This window comes from Chlorocebus sabaeus, chromosome 1 (assembly GCF_047675955.1).
Source record: "Chlorocebus sabaeus isolate Y175 chromosome 1, mChlSab1.0.hap1, whole genome shotgun sequence".
In the NCBI taxonomy this organism is placed as follows: domain Eukaryota; kingdom Metazoa; phylum Chordata; class Mammalia; order Primates; family Cercopithecidae; genus Chlorocebus; species Chlorocebus sabaeus.
Window position 1 is genome coordinate 80383579 of NC_132904.1, and position 22052 is coordinate 80405630.

Here is a 22052-nt window from a genome sequence, read left to right on the forward strand (position 1 = left end):
GAAATATGTGTTGAAGTTTATTATACTAGCTCTCATTTACCGATGGCCTACTCCATTCTGAACATTCTACATCCATTTTCACTAATTCTTCCAGCAACTCTGGAAGGTCAATATGATTATTACTCCTACTTTCTTGATGAAGACTCTCTGGTACAGAGAGGTTGTCACTCACTTGAGGTCTCACAGCTAGTAAGTGGTGAGCCCTCTGCTTGCCTTTATGACAGCTTGGGACCAAACTATTCCTAAAGCCAAACGATTCCTAGAGCCAAGCCCAAGACTCCCACATCCCCCAAAAGAACAACAATTTTAAAAAGAGAAAGACAACATACTCTCCTAGCCTGCATCTGCTCCTAATCCAGGCCCTACTCCAAGCTGCTACTGTCGGACTCTGTTCTCATTTATAACTGGGTGCTAAACTCTCTAACTCCACCAGCATGAACCCTCCTAACTCTATTTTTTTGTCTGATAAATTTTGTCCCTCCATGTCCCTCTCCTGGCATCTTTTTCTTTTGGTTTCTCCACACCCATTCCAAACCATTTTATCTGTTTCCTCTTCAACCCTAATCTGTTTATATTTTCTTCCTTTTATGAGAAACAGGATGGTGCATGGGTTGTTTTGGAGCCTTTCTGCCTGAGACTGAAACTTTGTTTTTTACTCTACTGTATAGTTGTTTAACCTTGGGAAAACCACTTATGCTTTCTGTGTCTCAGTTTCCTCATCTGTAAAATGAATAAGGGAATATAACCTATATCATAAGTTTTTGCAAAGTTTAAATGAGTTAACACATGCAGAGATTTTAGAAAGGTGTCAGGCATGTAGTGAGTGCTTCATACATGCGAGTTTTAATTATTCTCTTTCTTATAAACATGTCCCATTCTCTCTCCATCTTTCTTTTTCTCTCATCTATATTTTACTCTGCTTTAGCTACACATTTTTTAAAACAGAGTTTCTATAAAATAAGTTCATTGTCGTTATTCCTTTTTTTTTTTTTAAATTTTGTCTACATTTAAATGCCCACTATTGGCCAGACAGTGTACTAAGAAATAAGAAGGAATATAAAGATGAATAAAACATGCTTTTCTATGAAGGGTTTGTTAGTTTTTTAATTAGTAAATCATGCTTTCCATGTTTTCATGAAATGGATGAATTTATGTATTTATAGGTCAATATTTATGTCTATTGGCTTTATCACCTACATCGCTACCTGAATCTATACTTCTCTCCACTATTCTGCCACCACTCTTTATTTTTTATTTTACCTTTTCTGGAGACAGGGTCTTGCTCTGTCCCACAAGCTGGACTGCTGTGATGTGATCATAACTCACTGCATCCTTGAACTGCTGCTCTGCCACCACACTTATCCAACCAGCACCATCTCTCACTTAGACTCATGCCTTTCAACTGGTCCTACCCCAGCCTCTTCAGTGCTTTCTGGCCTATTATCTATTCAGCAGCCAGAGCCATCTTTGTGAACAGCAAATCTGATCTTGCCAGTCTCAGGCCTAAAACCTTTCAAAGGTCCTTTCATTGTTTTCAGGAGAAATAACTGAGTGCTTTACACAGTCCTATGTGATCTGTCTCTGCTGCTCTCTTCTGCCTCCTCCAGAGTTTCTCCCACGTTCCCTGGTTTGCTTTTCAGTCACTCCATTGCACCATCTTCTCTCCTTCAGATATCCTTCACGCATCTTTCCCTCCTGAAATAGTCTTCCTCACAACTCCTTTTTCTGCTATGCTTTGACAATGCCTACTCACCCTTCAGATTAAAGAAAGTATTATTCCCGTGGAATGCCTTCTTGACCCACTACTCTAGGTCAGAGCTTTTGTTTGTCTTTGTTTGCTCTGGTTTAGTATTCTCTGAGTACATTTGAGTACCTAGACTTTAAGATTTTGGATCCAAGTTCTCTTCTTTATCTTGAGCATTCACTTTGTATAATTCATTAGTGTGATTTTACTTGGCTGACTGTAGGTCCATTAGGGAAGGAAGGGGCCATGTCTATTTTGCTCACCATTGTATCTCCAGAGTACAAGGCAGCATGTCACTCACTGGAATAATTTAATAAATATTAGCCAAATAAAGATTGAATGAATGAATGTTGTCCTGTCACTGCTTAATTTTACCAATGTGCCAGCAATTCTTTATTAATAAAGTAAATTACTTTTAGCAATGGGAACATGATAAATGTGAAGAAGCTGAGAAGAGAATAAGAGATTATCTTGAAACAAAGTGCAATTTGGAATGTTTGTCTTTAAAGACTTAGGTAATGAGTCTATCAGGAATTCTATGTGAATTAGAAATCTAAAGAGCACATTAAAGATGTATACTTTCTATTTCTTGGACTTGACTTTCTACCCTAAAGCTGCCACTACTTGTGATTCTGACAGTTCAAGACATCTCCACTATTTCAGCTTTCTGTATCTTTAATGTCCTGAAATTGATTTTTTTATATTAATTTTCTTCAACCTCAAAAAATCTATTTGCAAGCTTAGCAATTACAATTTAATGTATTAAACTGATAAGATTTAGGCCACAATGGTTCTATAAACAAAAAGATCATGAACAGTAACCTGTTAATCTTCAAACCCCCAACAAACAATAAATGCTTCTACTTGAATTAAACTTAAAATCATTATTGAATGTTTCAAATCCCATGGTACACAGAGACAGCAAATACACAGATACAGATCTTTCCCCTTCTTCCGAGTGGGTGAAAGATAATTTCTGTGTGTTTAAAATGTATGGGGAAAAAGGAAACATTTAGAAATTACCTGCTTGTAATAATTGTTATTCGATGGCATGTTTTAATTAGAAGACACAATAAACTAAACTTCATAGAACATCAGCTGGAAAGGGTCTTAAAACTAATCTCTCAAACCACTTTAATTAATGAGCAATGGAATCCATGTTCAGAAAAGTGATATGACTTAGGCATGCTCAATAAAGTTGCAGAGTGAGGGACAGGACGAGAAAAGTGCGTCATTACTTATTATTAACTTTGAGGAATGACAAATAGCTATTCAAAGAGATGTGAGGGTAAACTACACTGGGCACCCAGAATACAGAGTGAAGTCAGAAAGTTTTAAAGCCGTCTTGCTTTATAGTCCTCTTTGCATATCTCTGTGGAACATTCTTTTACAGTTCTCTAACACCCTGAAATTCCTTATCAAATTGAAGGATTATCTAGTGAAGATCTGTGTTCATTTTATAAACTTGTAGAGTCAAGAGCAGTATTAAAACTCTTTATTTCCATGCATTTGATCTGGGTGTTGCTAATGATTGGTGTGAATCTAAGAGGTCTCCTTGTCAAAATGTCTCTGGCACAAGGATTTCTTTGGCTTTTTCCAGCATTAATGAGTGACTGATTTATGTCACTAAATGTCAAGACACCCCTCAAATAATATAAAAATCACAAGATGAAACTGTCAAAGACAAATACACTTTATTATGGAATGAAAGTTGTTACAGGGATGGGAACTGTAATCATACAATGAGAGGAGGCTATATCTATTATTAATCTATAATCAGCTTTGTAAATATTTTTAACCCCTTTGATATGAGTTAAAGATGTAGCATTCCCAGGATAGATAATAAGATGAAGAGAATTTTCTGAGTTAGGAGTTAGGAAGTGATGCCTGCTTTTGTCCTCATTATATTACTCTAGGTCAAAAACTGGCTTTTGGGCATGGGGAGAGGGGTGCAGCATGATTAATGATTAAAGAATATGGAAAGGACCTTTCCTGCATGAATCTGCAGACTGTTCAGGAATCATCTTTTTGGTCATATTCTATGATGCTATGTGTTAGATGGAGGTTGGGGAGGAAACAAAGGCAACTAGGAGAAGGCTATTGAAAGGATGCAATGAGTGAAGAGACTTCCTGGGACATGTCTAGTTGCGGGCAGATGCATTTTGCTGTTAGTAGAATGTGTACGTGTGTGGGAGAGAGTTGTGGAGAAAGAAATGTCTAAGCAATACAAATCTAGAGTCATGTAAAGTTTTATTTAAGTTTCTTCCCTAATATTTCAGTAAAAATTAGAATATAACTAGATTAATTAGAACAGAATTAATGTAACATATGAGGTGAAATTTAATATTTGGCAATAAAGAGTGTCACTAAAGCTATAAAGATAAGCTAATCGATAACAGATAAATGAATGGATAAGCAGCTGCTGGCTGGCTGGATAAAGGGTATGCACAAATAAGTTAGGATTGAAAAGAGAAAAATTGTAATACATTTGAACTATTTGTTGAAAAAATAACTATTTCTAGATCTGTGGCTATTTTAAAAATTAACAATAGTTGCCTACACTTATACTAATGCTGTCAAGTATACATCATTCAGTTGTGATACAGGAACAATAACAATTAACAACAGTAACATGCTTGAAATGAAAGTGATGCAGTATGCACGACAAAGTGGTGAGGCTCCCTCAGAAATTTTTTGACCCCTTTATGTCCAATTGATTATAATAATCTCATTGGATTCCATTCCTTGGGCTATTAAAGCCACTCCCCATCATGAGCTACTATAGTAAATTTTAAAAATCAAGGAAATTACTAACTGCTCAACTAGTCTCAGCTTTAACAGCTGTACCAATTTTAAAATATTAAATGGCTTTCCTATCTAGATGCCGAACTTTAGTTCCTCTATCTGTGAAATGAGTAAACTTGACAAGATGATATTTAAGGATTCCTAAAACTTTTAATTTCTATTTCATAGTGATTCTAAACTACATAGAATCTATCAAGTTTAATAGGTTGTGCATTCATTTCTCCTCATGTATTAAAAATGCAAAGAAAAGACATAATGTTAGTGACAAAACTTTCAAGTAATGAAATTTATGCTTCTATCTCACCTGAGCTGGAATTTGCACTAGAAAACTGGTCTTGTCTACTCCAAGTCGTGTATGGTACTCTCTGTTCTGAAAGCTTATCTTAAATGTTCTCTGATGATTCTGACGCAATTTCTGATCAAGATCCACAGCTGGACTTTAAAAATCTTTCCTGGGTATTTGCGATGCAGTTACGTGAGTTGGGAAAGTGTTTCAACATGCCACAGCTGCTCATTCATATGCATAAGCCTACATAGATGCTGATTTAAAGAAAGAAATATGTCTTGCATTGTAAGTATGTTTCTTGGATGGTGTATGTACTTTTACTTCTGAGAACTTTCAGGTACAGAAGATGTCTATATTTTTCAGGGGATAAACTGTATATTCATGTCAAGCTTTCATTGTATCTTTGACCCCATAGAGAAATGCACCATGAGGCCGGGCGCGGTGGCTCAAGCCTGTAATCCCAGCACTTTGGGAGGCCGAGACGGGCGGATCACGAGGTCAGGAGATCGAGACTCATCCTGGCTAACATGGTAAAACCTCGTCTCTACTAAAAATACAAAATAATTAGCCAGGCGTGGTGGCGGCACCTATAGTACCAGCTACTCAGGAGGCTGAGGCAGGAGAATGGTGTGAACCCGGGAGATGGAGCTTGCAGTGAGCTGAGATCCAGCCATTGCACTCCAGCCTGGGTGACAGAGCGAGACTCCGTCTCAAAAAAAAAAAAAAAAAAAAAAAAAAAAAAAAAAAAAAAGAAAAAGAGAAATGCACCATGGTGTCCAACGTGGTTTAAGCTCTGTGACAGCAGTTACCACAAATAACATCAGAGTTTCACTTATTGCTGAAAAGAAGAAATAGTTTTCCTTCTGAATTAGCCTCACAATTTAAAAGGAGTTAAATAGATTTACATGAGTTTTTGCATTAAAGTGAAATAAGCTATTCAAATTTAATAGTGAAGGCTTAATGACTTTCCCTTGGTTCACAGAGGCCTCTGTGAGGATAGGAATCAATGTTACTTCATCCCAGCTCACTGCTTCTAGACTCACTTGCGGAAGAGGTCATAACTAAAGGCAATGAAGCCTGAGTGGTTCATTGTTTCACTAGCTGAGGAGTTCTAGCAAGACTTACGAATTTGCTTGACATTGGTATTTAGATGGCCAGGTTAGACAAAGTAGAGTTGAATGGCACATGAAATTCTTAGATCTCCTGCTGTTTGACCTATGCCTACTAAAACCACTGAGCCATGACCAATCATTGGGTGACACATGCCAGAAATCAAATCTAGTGGTGCAGCCTCATGTGACTTTACCCAGTTCTCCAGGTAGAGGGAGTCCAACCTAACAGTGACAAGTGACAATTTTTGCAGGTCTCCAAGTGTGTTAGGGCAATGCCTCACAAACTCCAATGTGCATACAAGTTATCTGGGGAATCTTGATAAAATGCAGCTTCTGATTCAGTCGAGTTGGGTTAAGACCTGAGATCTTAAAATTCTAAGAAGGTTCTCATTTAATATCTGTGCTTTTGGTCTGTAGACAACATTTGGTAGAACAAAACTCTAGAATAATTCATTTCTTTCTTCAGATGCCTGCATAGATTACTCCCTCATTTCTTTTAGATCTTTGTTCAAATATCACCTCATTAGCACGATTTCCTTGCCCACTACATATTTCTCTGTCACTACCATCTTTCTCCTGCTTCTTCTTTCTTTATACTGCTCATCACCATCTGACACATTTTACATTTATTTGAGAGGGCCTTTTTTTGGTTTACTGCTTTGTTATTTCCTTATAACATGCACTGAGGCATAATAAATATCCAGAAAAAAAATACCTATTGATTGAATGAATGTATAAATGAATAAATGAACCACGTAGTCACTCTGCCACAATTCCATAAACCAAACTACACTTATGAGTCTCCAGGCAATTATGAACTCTGCTCTTTGGGATTTTCTTTTAACTCAAGTACCTTATTAAAGAATAAAGGGTGGATGAAATCAGGTCCCTTCACTATCTACCAAAGTTCCTGATCTCTGGTAAGGACTATACCATCCACGACTTCTTGTCTACCTGCAGGCCATTCTGAAACCCTTGCAGTCTCTCCAACAATGTCCTGAGAGGTCATATTAAAGGTAAAGGAATTTGTGGTTCTCATAGGGACCACTTGGCTCTTAATCAACTCCATTGTGAGCTTTATCCAATACTAGCTAATGCCTACCTAGTTCTCCAAGTGAATATCTGGTGGCTTATTATTTCAAACCTAATCAGTTATCTCACAATAAATGTAGATATTATTAGAAAGAAGGCAGCAAATACAGATCAGATTTGCCCTGATCTAACTTGGGGAAATGTTGTGTTATCTTTTTTGAAAAATGTATAATTAGGTTGTAATCAATGCCCTTTTTATTCATCAATGGTGTCAAAGTTGAGTTTCAGAACTCGAAAAAAAATGTTAGTGCTTTAATCATCTTGTCTTTGTGCTATATTACAAAAACAACAGCTGTAGATTTAAGGGAGTTTATCTACTAGGGTTGCTAAAGGTTTTATAACTGAAAACAAAAAGGCACCATCTAAAAACTATGTCAACACCAAATGTCCAAACCAGGAATTCAGTTACCATCTCTGCATTTAATGTAAAAACCCCATGTCATTCCTTCAATATTTACTCAGCAAACATTTCTTAAGCACCTACTATTAATATATGTCAACACACTGAAAACATTATATTGCATTTAAATTAAGAGCAGACCCATTCATTAACTCATTAATAAACTATAGTCAAATTCATATTGCATGGATTAACACAAGATAGAAAATGAGTGACAGAAGGGTCCCTGCTGTCTAGGAGCTCACTTGAGTGGAGAGGTGTGCAAACTGTGATAATGGGTACACCAGGTGTTTACATACAGTTTTGGGGAACTCAGATAAAGAATCAATCAATGCTGACTAAGCAGATTAAAGATGGCTTTGCAGTGGAATTGACATCTGAGGGCTCTCAAGATGAGTAGCAATCCTGCAGGTGGAAAGGGAGAAAGGCAGTTCTGGGTAGAGGAATCCACAGAGCAAAGCACAGTTCAGGAGCAAGTGTAAGAGCAGAGAGCAGTCTTGTGTAGCAGGGGGACAATGAAAAAGGCTGATACTGTGGGTGGTGGAGGGGTGAGTGTGGAATGGAGCACGGAAGTTGGCTGGGAATATATTGTGAAGGGCAAGGAGTTTGTGCACAGGCATCTTGGTGTCATATCTCTTAGAAAGATAATTCTGAAATCAAAGGAGAAGGTGTCTGGGAAGGGTAAGGAAAGGGAAGAGGTACCTATGGGTGCACATGTGTACAAGGCATTATATTTCCTTGTGTGAAGTGGCATTACAGTAACTTCACTAACTGGGTATAGGTAATTAAAGGTTTACAATAATTAACTTTGCATAGTGCTTAAATGGAATTATTATTGAAGTATAACATATGTAATCCTCTTGAAAGAAAGAAAAACAACAATTTCATTATTTTCTTCTTCTTATGAATGTAATACATGTTAATTTCAAAGTAAGTGCATGATAAAATTGAGTTTTAAAAGATAGCAAAAATGAATCACAATCACACCACCAGAGAAAAACATCATATATGACTCTTCAAACTGGTGTTAATTCTACTACCATAAACCAGACACTGAATAAAATTGAGGATGGATAGAGTAATATGGACAACTGGAGACAAGCTGATTTTAAGCAGAAGTGAGTATAATTGTGATCCTGCTTTGTGAAGTGAAACTTGCCAAATATGACATTTATTGCTACATTATGGTAATTATAAATTTTATAAATTATTTATAATTATCACAAAAATATGCTAAGCAGTACGAGGAGCACAGTTGGAAATAGTTTTATACTTTGCAATACACATTTCTTTAGCAATTCCTTTATGTCTTTGAAGCAAAAATGAAAAGCACAAGTAGTGAAAATGAAGAATCCCTTCAACCTTTAATTACCTTTAAGTGATAACTCAAGTACTGAGGAATGGTAGGCTTGTATCCATTAGTTCAGCAACTCTTTAAGAAATATCAGGTATGACACCAGAGATAGAGCTATCAGTGAACAAAATATAGGTATGGTGTCTGCAACGCATGGAACTCACAATTTTGTAGTTTAGCAAGATATTCTTTCTCCCTCCACTCCTGAATAGAAATTTCACCCATTTTTCAAGGTCTGGCTCCATTTCCACATTTCCATGGTGCACTCTTGCACTGTCCTGACCCCTTCAGGCTTATCCTTTCTCTGACATTCCATAATTCTTAGAAACGCTGCCATTAGGATCATTCAATTTGACTATATGTTACCAGGAACTATACTCTATTAAATGTATAAAAATCTCTTTTACCCCAATAAGATTTAAAAAATCCTTGAAGATAAAGACTATGCTTATTACTTGGGGTTAGGGGCATATTTTTCTGAGCATCTGATAATACTGAGAAATACATTTAGGAAATTTTTGATAAAGCATTTGATTATGACTGAACAGTGTATTTACTGAAAGCCTAATTCTTGATTATACTAAAAGAAATGTCAATAAAATCTTTTCTCAGTACTGTCTTAAGGGTTGAATGACTCACAAAATGGGTGCAGATAAAGGAGACCTGCTGAGAATTTCCTAACGGAATCTCATGATGCACTCTTCATTTCATATGTTATTTTAAAGGTAAATTGTTTAATACTTCCTAAAACTGTTGTACAATTTAAATGTCTCTAACAGCAATTCGATTAGTTTTTCATTGAGAACTGCAGTTAAATTAAGGCTCAGTTACACATAAAGTTTGGATAGGAGAGGAAAAAAATCTGATTGCTTGATGTTGCCATTACCACATTTCCAGCTAATTTAAAGCTGCGACAAACTAGTATACAGTTAGGCTATTAAAACAGAGAAGTCATTCTGTGAATCCAATCTGTACTTTGGCATTTTGCAAAAAGCTTGTTGTTATTTGCAGGTTTCTTTACAAACACTTTAAAAATCAATTCATATGATTTATAGGACGTGCTTTGAACAAGCATCTTGATAAACTACAGAATAATATCCAAATTAAACCTATTGCTTAAAGGAAACCAAGATGTAAGGAGGCTCCAGTAGAAAGATGAAGATTTACATTGATAGAACAGGGACATGTTTGTCCTTTTCTATAAACTTTAAAGCTTGAAATCATTATCAAGAGCTTCTAATTGCTGTATCCATGGTTCTAACCATCTTATTGTCTGCAGAATTGTTTGAGATGAGATTTTTCAGAAACAGGAAAACAGGGACATTTATGCTGCATGTCAGGTAATGGTGAAGGGCATACAGTTTGAGACTGAAAAAAAAACCAGCTATTAAGAAAATGGAACATTCTGATGAAAAAGTTCTTACTCTATATGAAGTAGAATTTGTTAATCAAATGGTGCTAGCATATATCTTTTAATTTTCAGTTTTATAATGGATGTGTGTGTGTGTCTATCTATCTATCTATCTCTTTCTCTCTCTCTCTCTCTATATATATATATATATATTTTGAGACGGAGTCTTGCTCTGTGGCCCAGGCTGGAGTGCAGTGGCACAGTCTTGGCTCACTGCAAGCTCCACCTCCTAGGTTCACACCATTTTCCTGCCTCAGCTTCCCAAGTAGCTGGGACTATAGGTGCTCGCCACCATGTCCGGCTAATTTTTTGTATTTTTAGTAGAGATGGAGTTTCACCGTGTTAGCCAGGATGGTCCTGATCTCCTGACCTTGTGATCTGCCCGCCTTGACCTCCCAAAGTGCTGGGTTTACAGGTGTGAGCCACCGTGCCCGGCCTATAATGGATACTTTTTAAAGCATTTATTCCTGCTAAAATACAAGTCTACTAATATTTAACAAATAGAAAGACTTTTCAAAGCTATCTGAGAAGAGAATGTTTCCTTGGTGTTGTCATCATCCATCTGTGACCATCACAAATCCCCTCTTCCCCACTCTCTGGCCATATCTGGCCTAGGCCACATAAAAGAAAACATTTATTAAAACTTTAGAATAAATTAATTGCAAATTCTAATTCTCAAGCCAGGCACAACTGAAAGTAACATGTCAAAACATGCATGGAAGAAAATATTTTCTCTATTCACGGGCAGAGCATGTGATTGGCCACCATTAATAAGATCTAAGCTGTCACAGGCAAGACACAAACCTCAGGCTTCCAAACAACAATAGACCCATTGATACTAACAAATCATCACTTGAAAAGGAGCTCCTAATACTCATACGCACAGAGGCTCTTCCTTGATGACATCTTGTAGTCTCATGTTCAGCTGTTTAACACTCCTCTTTCCTAGCCATGTGGACCAAAAGCAATGCACTTCATTTCTTGAAGACAGTAGCCATATTCCTCTTATTTTTTTTAAATAACAAGATCTGACCTATAATTGTGTGCTTACATTAAGTACATTTCATTTCCAAAGGAGCAACCTATATATGCATGTTCTAAGAAATCAACCATACAATAAGTAACATACCAGTTGTCTCATTGAGCCTCATTTTAAACACAGAAACAGAAGTTTAAATAAACCAAAGAGCAGGGCATGGATAATCCAATTTAGGATATCTCATCAAGTTTAAATCGGCTAATCCAATTTATATGATCTCACCGAGTCTCACGGTTTACAGTGATTTATTTCAAACAAGGGATATGGTAGGAGTAAAGGTAAAGAAAATCCCAATCAAGAACCTCCAAAAGCCATGTTAGTGTTAATGAGAATTAAGTTAATGCCATGAGGAGAGAATACTGTCTACTGGTCTATTTCTGTAGATGAAATCTCTCCTCTTTGCTTCTTAAGTCTTAACTGTTTTTAGAGCATTCATTGGTGACCGAAAGTGTGTACCAGATAAGAATATAAATGAAATAAAGCTGATGCTGGTTGCTATTTATTTGAATTCATATTTTCATAGGCCTTTCTAACTGCCTGATATTTTCCTGGAAGATTAGAGGTAACAAAGCCATGGTTCATGTTCTTTGGACATGAACCATCAATTTTTCTCTATAGGTAGGTTTACAAAACACTAATGATGGTGACTCTAGTTAATATAAATGATTAGTAATGAGGGTACAGATCCACACAGAGACATATCAGAACATTATTAGTTTGAGTTCTGACTGACCTTCAGGTTGATATTGTGCTATAATCGTCACTGTCTGTCCAGCCCCCTTTAGTGCAGCAGCTGCCTGTTCGTGGGATGCACCACGGAGGTCAATGCCATTCACCTGAAAGAAAGGAAGCCAGAGAATTTTGGTATTTCATAAGGCATATTATTCTGATAGAAGAAAAAAGTTTCCCCCAAACCAGGCTGTCTAACATTGTATCACATGCCTCAGAAACTCCTCGTATCCTACTCAGGTGTTTATGGACTTTCATGGTCTTAATCACTTTTAGTTAGGAGAGACATTAAATTTCATCTTGTGGTGTTTGTGCCATGGTCTGACCAGGTTGGAAACATTTTTATCTATCCATGTTCTAGTGTATGCATTTAATATGCCTCTGTGAGCTTCCTAGATTTCTAGGGTAAATAGGGATAAATATGAGCCTTCAAAATTAGAGGGAAAACAGGATGATAGAGACACATGTAATGTAATAGATAAATATATGCTGAAAGATTAAAACATTCAGAAGAGATTCTGGGGACATGGTATAAAATGGGGCCAGCTGGTTGCAAAATCCCTCTCTTTGGTCAGTTGCCTAGCCTTGTCATCCTGAGCCTGGTGAGACAGTCCTAAGCCTTGTTTTAAAATATACTTGACTGTCCTATTTCTCATATACAATTCCAGAATGAATTCTGACAAAAATGAAATAAAGAGTGCTCGGAGTTTAATTAGCTATTGCTAACTCCCATTTTAGGTCCTATACCGAAAGAGAAACAGAACATCTTAAAAGTTCCAAATTCTGTCAGGGTGAAAATCATTCTTAAGTCAAATTTAATAAGAAGCAAATGCTAAAATTTTTCTTGAATCAATTCAGTCTAAGATAATACAATGTAATTAATAAGTGCTCTCCAATGACAGAGTTCTCTGTCTGCCCCAGAAGAGGGACAATGACTGGAGCACAAAGGGAGACAAGATAAACCCCCAATAAGTTTTTCTGATGAACACACAGTAGGTATGGTTTTCTAACCAACAAAAAACTAGCTTTTTGCAGGATAGCAGAATTCTGCTTCCTTTTGTTCATGGGGCAGGTTGACATGGGCTATGAAAGAAGAATAAAAGAACCGATTAGCTTATATACATTCAAAATATATAATTGTATTTTGCTTTTCATCAATCCTATTTGACAATGACGTTGGGTGGTAGATGGGGGTTACTACTTTGTTTCCCCATCAGGTCTGGGACACCTATGCTTAAATTCCACATCCTCATCCTCACATAATAACTTTGTTAACATCTCCTTATTCTCTATGGTAATTTTCCTTGCCTCATCCCTGGCTTTCTAGTGTGGTGAACTCCTTACAGAAAGCATTGATTACATGGTAACATTGGGGAGTCCACTGAGCTAGGCCTGATCTGGTTGTGCCACTCTCTTCTGACTGACTGCCATACTACTTCTCTGAGCCTCAATTTTTCTCCTCTCTAGGAGGGAAGGGACTGTTAGGCTATATGAGTCTAAAGTCCCCTTAAACTATAAAATTCCAGATCTATTCCTTGGTAGATACAGTCATTTCAGAGACTGTCTAGGCTATTGATGAGACAGAAGTATGACTCTCCCGACCAGAAGAGACAGGAAAGGCAATTTGATCCAGGCTACTACCTACAGGAGGCCGAATTCCACAAACTTCACATGCCAAATAATTTATTCTGTCAAACAGTTAAGGTTAACTTTTTATAAAAGAATAATACGTGATCATGGCAAATGCATTCTGTTTCAGAAATGTTTAAAAGGAAGAGGTAAAAGTCCCCTCATCATCTCCATTTCTAGAGGTAACCACTTTAGTGTATACTTTTTTCTTTTATGATCATCTAATATTTCTTTATTCATAATTCTAGTTCCATAGGTTTTCATGTTATGGCAATTTGTACCCGAGTTTAATGACAGAAAAGGCAACAATTTCTAAATTGGTGGTAAACATTTCTTTACAATTTTTTAATGTAACACCATTTATTAAAATAGGCAAACTATAAGATGAAAATGAAGGCAACAGAAAAGCTCAACTTTTCACAACCAACAAAATTAGCACAACCTAAGAAATAATTTAGAAAAAAGTGTTGTTAAAAAGACATAGCATTAAGTATACATATGTAACAAACCTGCACGTTATGCACATGTACCCTAGAAAGTATAATTAAAAAAAAAAAAGAGACATAGCAATTTCCATTCTATTTAATGCACAAAAATCACAGCGGATAGCAGCAAAGGATTGGGCGGGGCAGAGGGACATTGAGGATAATTTGATAATTCACATTGTGATTACTCTGCACATTGATGAAAGATAATTCACACTTCTAAACCCTCAAGACTTCCCTTTTTAGAGAACCAAAATAAATCCAAGACACCTTGCTGACACTTCTACCCCTAAACAAACTGATGACTTTCTTTTCTTGAGACAAAGGCTCGCTCTGTTGCCCAGGTTGGAGTACAGTGGCATAATCTCAGCTCACTGCAGCCTCCGCCTCCCGGGTTCAAGCAATTCTCCTGCCTCAGCCTCCTGAGTAGCTGGGACTACAGGCACTCACCACCACGCCCAATTAATTTTTGTATTTTTAGTAGAGACAGGGTTTCACCATGTTGGCCAGGATGGTCTCAATCTTTTGACCTCATGATCCGCCTGCCTCGGCCTCCCAAAGTACTGGGATTACAGTGTGAACCACTGCTGATGACTCTTTTACACATAAAACTGAAATAGTTGTGGCAGCAAAAGATTTTGATGGCAATGAAAGTTTGTAAACTGTACTTCGATCTCTTTTTCTTATTCCCAAAGTGCAAGACGCAGGGTTCTCAATCTTTCAGTAGTGCATCTCCTGTAAATAATCCTTCATTTTGTTTCGCAAAGGCAGTTTCTGACTTAAGTCTATTCTGGTGTACTGACATATAACAAAACGACACAGGTATTGCAACAAGTGCACCTGCATGAACCAAGACACTGACTTGGCCAGTCTGACAAGGTAAGTTGCAGATCCAGGCAGCTGAGACCTTGAATAGCAAAAAGCTCCATTTTCAGAGTCCTTGAGGGAACGCTCAATTAGATCAACTATGGATGTATGCCCTTCCACATCTGGCTGTTCATAAAAGCTAAACCTACCATTTGAGTGCTCAATTCTAGTGTGAAGTGTTTCACCATGGGAACGAAAGCTGAAGCTTAAAAGATAACACTCTTCAGAACTGTCCTGATCAAGGAAAGAACCATCTGGCACACTTGCTAGCTTCCCTTCTGCCTCCCAACATGTGATTGGTCCCCAGTACCATCCTTGTTTTGTAAGTTTTTTCAGCTCCTCTGTGAGACTTGTCACTACCATGGGACCACTGCTTTGCACTGAGACATAAACTCTTGCAACACCAGGAGCAGAGTTAAGATCAAAATTCAGATGGCAGAGCATACTTTCAGCTACGTGGGCTTCTGTGCCAGTAAGTCCACTGAAGTTCCTTTGGATTTGATTATTCTGCATTGGATGTAACAATGGTGAGAGTGGAGGGACATCATTGTGACCCACTCTCGGGCTCTGCAACATGACTCCCCTAGTGCCAGTCAACAACCCATTCATGGACTGATCCACAAAGATCTCTGGGGCAACAACTAGGTCCTGGACTACCTGACTTTCATCTTCAGGGAAAGAGCGCTCTTCCACTTGAGGAGGAACCACAGAGACTTCCATGGCAGAAGAACTGTCCAGACAATAGCTACGTGATCCTTCCAAAGGACACATCCCCTCATCTAAAGGCACAGTATACTGAATGTAGTCCTGAGGCAGAAGTCCAATAACGACAGGCACATGTTCATCCAGGCGAAGATACAGGTCTCCGTTCTGAGAAGCCGAGCTTTTCAGTGAATTGGCTTGTTCCTGGCATGCGGTCTCAGACTGAAGGTCGTGGAAATCCTTCCGGACGCCATTCAGGGGTGGACTCGGGCTGGAAGAGTGATCTTGACTCTCACCTCCATCTTTATGCACGTCTCCTCAGAGTTTGTGGGCTGAAGAGGCCACGGCATGGGACTGCAGTGATGGCTGCAGAGGCAGGTGGCCTTATCGGCCTCTGAGCTCTCATGTCTTTAAAGATTATCGGTGCTGAGGAGGAGGAGGAGGTGTCCTCATCGGCAGAGCTCCCAGAGGGTGTGCCTACCTTGCCTTTTGGTTTCTGTCTGGCAGAAAGCCACCTTTTTAACGTACCCATCAAGCTTTTGCTTTTTGATCTGTTTTTTTCCCGCCTTTTTCATCTTCCCTGTTGATATCGCAGCTGGCTGTATCTTTACCATAGCAGCTACCAAATAAGGAATTATCTTTCCAAAGTCACTGGCTAGGGATGGTTGTTGTACTACCATGAAATCAGTTTATTTTTTACTTTTATTCAAGTTAAAAGATTTCCAGAAGGTTTTAAGACTATTTTCCTCATTACGACTAGTTACCTAATCCAAGGGATCAAAATGGAGGGGATTGACTTCTGGCATGATGGAATGAGATGGTTGGCCAGGCGCAGTGGCTCACGCCTGTAATCCTAGCACTTTGGGAGGTCAAGGTGGGCAGATCACTTGAGCCCAGGAGCTCAAGACCCGCTTGGGCAACACAGGAAGAGCCCGTCTCTGAAGGCGGCCGGGCTCCACTTCCTCGCCCAGGACCGGTGCGACGGCTGCGCTGGCCTTTCCTCCAGCAACTCCTCTTCCCGCCTCCTTCCTCCTCCTCCTCCAGCTTGTGTGTACTTTTTAAAGATTCACTATATGTACATGCAAACACATGACTTTATCTCCATTTCTCTTGCTCTCCTTACATACATATTTTAATATATTATTGCCTTTTTTACTTAACTGAATAGGTCATATCATATATAATTTGACAGCTTTTGTTTTGCTTTTCATTGAGCAATGTATCTTGGACATCTTTCATTATCATATCACCTCATATCACTCTACCTTTTTAATGAAAGCCTAGTATTCTATGTTACGGATGTGCCAGCACTTTTCAGTGCGATCCCTCTTGATGTGGTTAAGGTTGTTTCCAGTTTTTCTGCTACTATAAACACTTACAAAAGTGTTTCTGAAGGATAAATTCCCTGGAAAGACTTCTTGGTGAAAGGGTATCTGCATTACTTGTTTTTTAAAATTTGCTATTGTACATTTTCAAAATAATTATTTATTCATTAACTAATAAATAAGAAAACAAAAACAGGCCATAATCCAATTGCCCAGATAATGTATTGATATGAAAAATAAAATTAATATACACACATCATGTCCATATATCATAAGTAAGGCACAATGAAAAGACATACAAATAAAAGGCTCCCCTACCTCCTATTATTCTCTACAAAGGTAACCATGTTAATGGCTTCTTGTATATACTACTAATTATTTTTGTTGTAAATATAAGCCAGTTTATAAAACAGATAATTTAAAATTTTATACAAATAAGATCATGTTCTACACCTTGATTTTTTCCACTTACTAATATACCTTAGTGAGCTTTCTAATTTACATATTTCTTCCCATTAATCTCATTCTTTTTAATAGCTATGAGTGTTCTATTATTCAATGAAAAACAATTTGTTTACAGTAGCATGGCTGATAGCTAGGTAGCTTCACTATTTTGCTATTATAAACAATGAGGTAATAAATATCATCTAACAGTAAGTTGTTGAGTAAAGGGTATGAATGTGAAATTTTGATAGGTATTGCCAGACTGCCTGTAAAAATGTAGTATTAATTTACATGCCCACAAATAATATATGATTTTCAACTTCCTCACACTTGTAATAGTTACATATACTGCAACATTTGACTGTCCATTCTGATAGGTAAACAATTTTATTTTTAAATTTTGTGTTTCTTCAATTATAAGGTTAAGCATCTTCTTATATGTCTATTGGATATTTGAACTTTTTTTTTACATAAAATCCCTTTTTATTTATTTTGTTTTTGTTGTTTAGGCAGTTTGCTCTTTCAAAACATTATCTGCAAATGAAGAATGTTATTGCTCCTCCTTAGGTAACTATTGCAAATATTCTTAGTTTGTTATTTGTACTGTTGTATTTTGACTTTTCTTTTGTACATTACTTCCTATCATAGAGTGAGTTTTTAAATATTTAGTGAAGTCTTATTTAATTTCCTTTTCTTTTTTGGCTCTTGAGTTTTAGATTATATCTTCTCTTCACCAATATATTTAAAAAATTACCCATGTTTTCCTGTACCAAACTATAGTTTAATCTTTAGCCATTTAATCTTAGTCAATTGGAATATACTTTGATGTTTGATCTGAGAACCAAGTGAACAGCCAAAATTTCTTGGACGTTTCCTTTACAGCATAAGATTTCTACATGTTTCATCATTCTAGTCATCCTCTGAATTTTTTTCAGTGCATTAAGGAAAGTACATGGAAAAATGGGAAGGAACAAAAGATTTGCAGTTAGACAAAACGGGTTAAATCTCAAGTCTACCTAGGTTACCTACTTGGGGAAGTCACTTAACTTCTTTGAACCTTAGCTTTCTTTTCAATAAAATGAGTACACCTACCTACCTACCTATCAGGGCTGTTGCAGGTACAAACAGGCATTCAGCAAACAGTATCTATTATTATTGTTTTAGCATTTCTTCAAAGAGCTGTGTTATAAGTGATGAATTAAATCTAATGGAAATTAACCAACACAGAGTGCAATATATTAGTTACTTCATGCTTTTTTAAAAAAGAGGAACACAACATTTTAGGACTAGAAAAGCCTTAGAAATTTGTTTATTTAGGACTTATACATTAGAGATGAACCCCGTAAAAGAACGGACTGGCCCAAAGTCATACTGAAGTTAGCGTAGAGATAGGACCAGCCAAGAGCACCTCTTGCCAAGCCCAGAGTTCTCTCTAGTTTAGCAGATGTGCTCTGTGAGTTTGTTTCTTTTTCACTGGACCGATAATACAATCTTGTTAATTTTAGGCCCAAATTTACATGGGCCTCTGCATTTTTGAAGAGGTGTGTTGCTGCTGTTATCCCGAACAATATCATAGTGCCCTTGTTCCTATTGATTTCTTCCCTGGTTTTAGCAAACATGTTCTTCTCCAGTCATTCAAATTTTTCAGGATCACTTTGATTCTTATTTCTTTCCCTGAGGTTTGAGTTTTTAATCAGTAAACCTTGCACAAATAACATTTTCAAAAGTATTCACAGTTTACATCATTGATATGACATTTTATAATACCAAGTGTGACACAGCTTAATATATTTATTATTATTATTATTATTTTGTTTCAGTTTGAACTTTTTCATCTGGATACATGGATTCTCAGAGTTCTGTTTAGAGTCCTCTTCTCTCCAAGAAAAATTCTTTTCTTGAAGCATACATTCTCAAAGATTGGATGCCACTAATTATTGTTGAGATTAATAATAATAATTGTTAACATTAATTGAGCATCAGGTATGTACATAAGAGATATTTATATATTATCTCATTTAATCCTCAGGAGGGTGGGATTATTTTTCCCATTTTACTGATAAGAAAACGAGGCTCAGAGACTCACTGATTTACTCAAATTTATATGGTGGAAAGAGGCTAAGGGTTTAAAATAATGTAATACTCCTGAGTTCTTAACCACCAATTTACACTGTAATTTAGTACCCTGTCTAATTCTGAGGGTCTACGCCTACAAGATTCCAGTTCTGAAACCTGTCTTCTTTTTTTTTTTTTTTTTGAGACAGAGTCTTGCTCTGTCGCCCAGGCTGGAGTGCAGTGGCCGGATCTCAGCTCACTGCAAGCTCCGCCTCCCGAGTTTACGCCATTCTCCTGCCTCAGCCTCCCAAGTAGCTGGGACTACAGGTGCCCGCCACCTCACCCGGCTAGTTTTTTGTATTTTTAGTATAGGCGGGGTTTTACCGTGTTAGCCAGGATGGTCTCGATCTCCTGACCTCGTGATCCACCCGCCTTGGCCTCCCAAAGTGCTGGGATTACCGGCTTGAGCTACCGCGCCCGGCCTGAAACCTGTCTTTCAAGGGCATACGTCAAGCTCCCTGAAACTGGCAGCAAATGATTGTGTGTTTTGCCACTCTGCTCTGCAGTGGTCCAAAAGCAACCTGGTCTAGAAATTATGGCCCAACTTATAATGATTAGATCTCACAGGGCTAAGGTAAAAGGCATTGTCAAGCTAGAACAATTTCATTTATTGCTACCTCTTTATGTATATGACTTGCATTGGATCATTAAAATACTTATATTCCGGCTGGGCATGGTGCTCACACCTGTAATCCCAGCACTTTGGGAGGCCAAGGCGGGTGGATCAAGGTCAGGAGATGGAGACCATCCTGGCTAACACGGTGAAAAATACAAAAATCTACTAATCTACCGTCTCTACTAAAAATACAAAAACAATTAGCCAGGCATGGTGGCGGTCGCCTGTAGTACCAGCTACTTGGGAGGCTGAGGCAGGAGAATGGCATGAACTCGGGAGGTGGAGCTTGCAGTGAGCCGAGATCATGCCACTGCACTCTAGCCTGGGCGACAGAGCGAGACTCCATCTCAAGAAAAAAAAAAAAATTGATATTCCATATGTTTTGGCATCCTTTGCCCAACAATGTTGGTAATGAATAGAAATTTGGGAACTTTTAGTTGACTTCTAGTTGTGTTGCTGCTGTTGTTTTTCAGATCCTAATGTGAATATGAGTGGTTTACCATCCCCAAGGCCAATCTTTTTTTCTTTTTGTTTTTAAAAGATATCATTATATTTGCTACTTCTGCCACTAGGGGCCTTGGCCTGGGGCTCCAGGGGTTCCCTGAATAAATGACGATTCTCTGGAAATATTTGTCTGTTTCTTAGTACTATAGAATGAATGATATCAGAATCAGAGGATTTCAAAAATAGAGGAAGTCTTGTGATCTTCTTCAACCCCAGTGTATATCATCAGGCTGATTCAAACACATTCTTATACCCTTGTCCCTCACTATGTTGACCTTTTAAAATTTCTCTGATTAAGCCATTTCTGCATCTATGCACATGCTATTTTCCATATCTAGAACATTGCTTCTCACTCTTTCCTCATCTGGAAAACTTCTAGTTCTTAAAGGCTCAATTCTAGTTCTTAAAGACTTAAAAACTGAGTTGTGTAATGTATCTATTTATAAGCTCCTTAAAAGTCAGATCTCTGCTTACTGGAACTTGTGTTCCTGGCATAGGGTCAGGCAAATAATAGGTGCACAAGAACAAAAGAGGAGAGTGAGTGAATAAGCAAATGGGTGAGTGAATAATATATTCTTGCATTATCCCAGGCAAATGATCATCTAACCTCCATGGATCAACACTAATGAAGAACTCACTGTCTTTCAGGAAAATCCATTCTATTTGGGTGAGCTACAGTGATTAAAACAAACAAACAAAAAACAAAACAGTTCTTTGTGTTGAATCTTTCTTTCCACCTCTTGGTTTCAGTTCTGCCCTCTGATGGCTCAGAAAACAATATTTCTTCTTCTATATGATCCTAATATGTGAATGCATTTTTCACTTTTCCAGGAAGTGATCCCACTCCCTTCCCCATCTCTTCATATCATTCTCACCAAGTGACCATTTGCTTCTGCTTGCACACCTCCAGTGTCAGGGAACTCTCGTTCCCTGGTTTCTAAATTCCATTTTTTGTTATCTCTTATGGGTGTTATTTTCAGCATCTTGATATCGTATAATATCTCATTAGAGACTCAGGTAAGTGAATGTGAGATCAAATATGACAATATGGATGCTCACCCTATGACTCACTGTACTATCTTTTAATGTGTGCCTTCTATAGTGCCTAGAGATAAACACAGTATTGAAATAAATTTGTTTTTTAAAAAGTATCCACTTAGTTATTTCACTTTCCAATTTAAAGGAAGAATGAACTAGAGTGACACATAGCCATTGTTAAGCAATGTGCTGTTCAGTGGAGGACAGTGACAGCTAAACACATGATTAAATACTGGGCGGTAAGTGCTAGCACAAGAAAAGGTCAGAATTCTATGGGGTACAGAAGAGGCATTCCTACCAAGGGATGAGGAGGAATAAGGTTTTCTGGAGACAGTGACATTGAGATGAGGTCGTG

The 22052-nt window shown here is 37.7% G+C and overlaps 1 protein-coding gene and 1 pseudogene across 23 annotated transcripts in view; both read right to left on the reverse strand.

Annotated features, from left to right (window-relative positions):
• Nucleotides 1-22052, reverse strand: part of DLG2 (discs large MAGUK scaffold protein 2) — a 2222296-nt gene that overhangs the window by 321853 nt on the left and 1878391 nt on the right. For all 23 annotated transcript variants that reach the window (XM_008020354.3, XM_008020345.3, XM_008020348.3 and 20 more), the window contains one exon: nucleotides 11977-12079. In XM_008020354.3, the coding sequence (XP_008018545.1) occupies nucleotides 11977-12079 (103 nt within the window). The remainder of the gene's footprint in view (nucleotides 1-11976; nucleotides 12080-22052) is intronic.
• LOC103248145 (suppressor of cytokine signaling 6-like) lies at nucleotides 13982-21642 on the reverse strand (annotated as a pseudogene).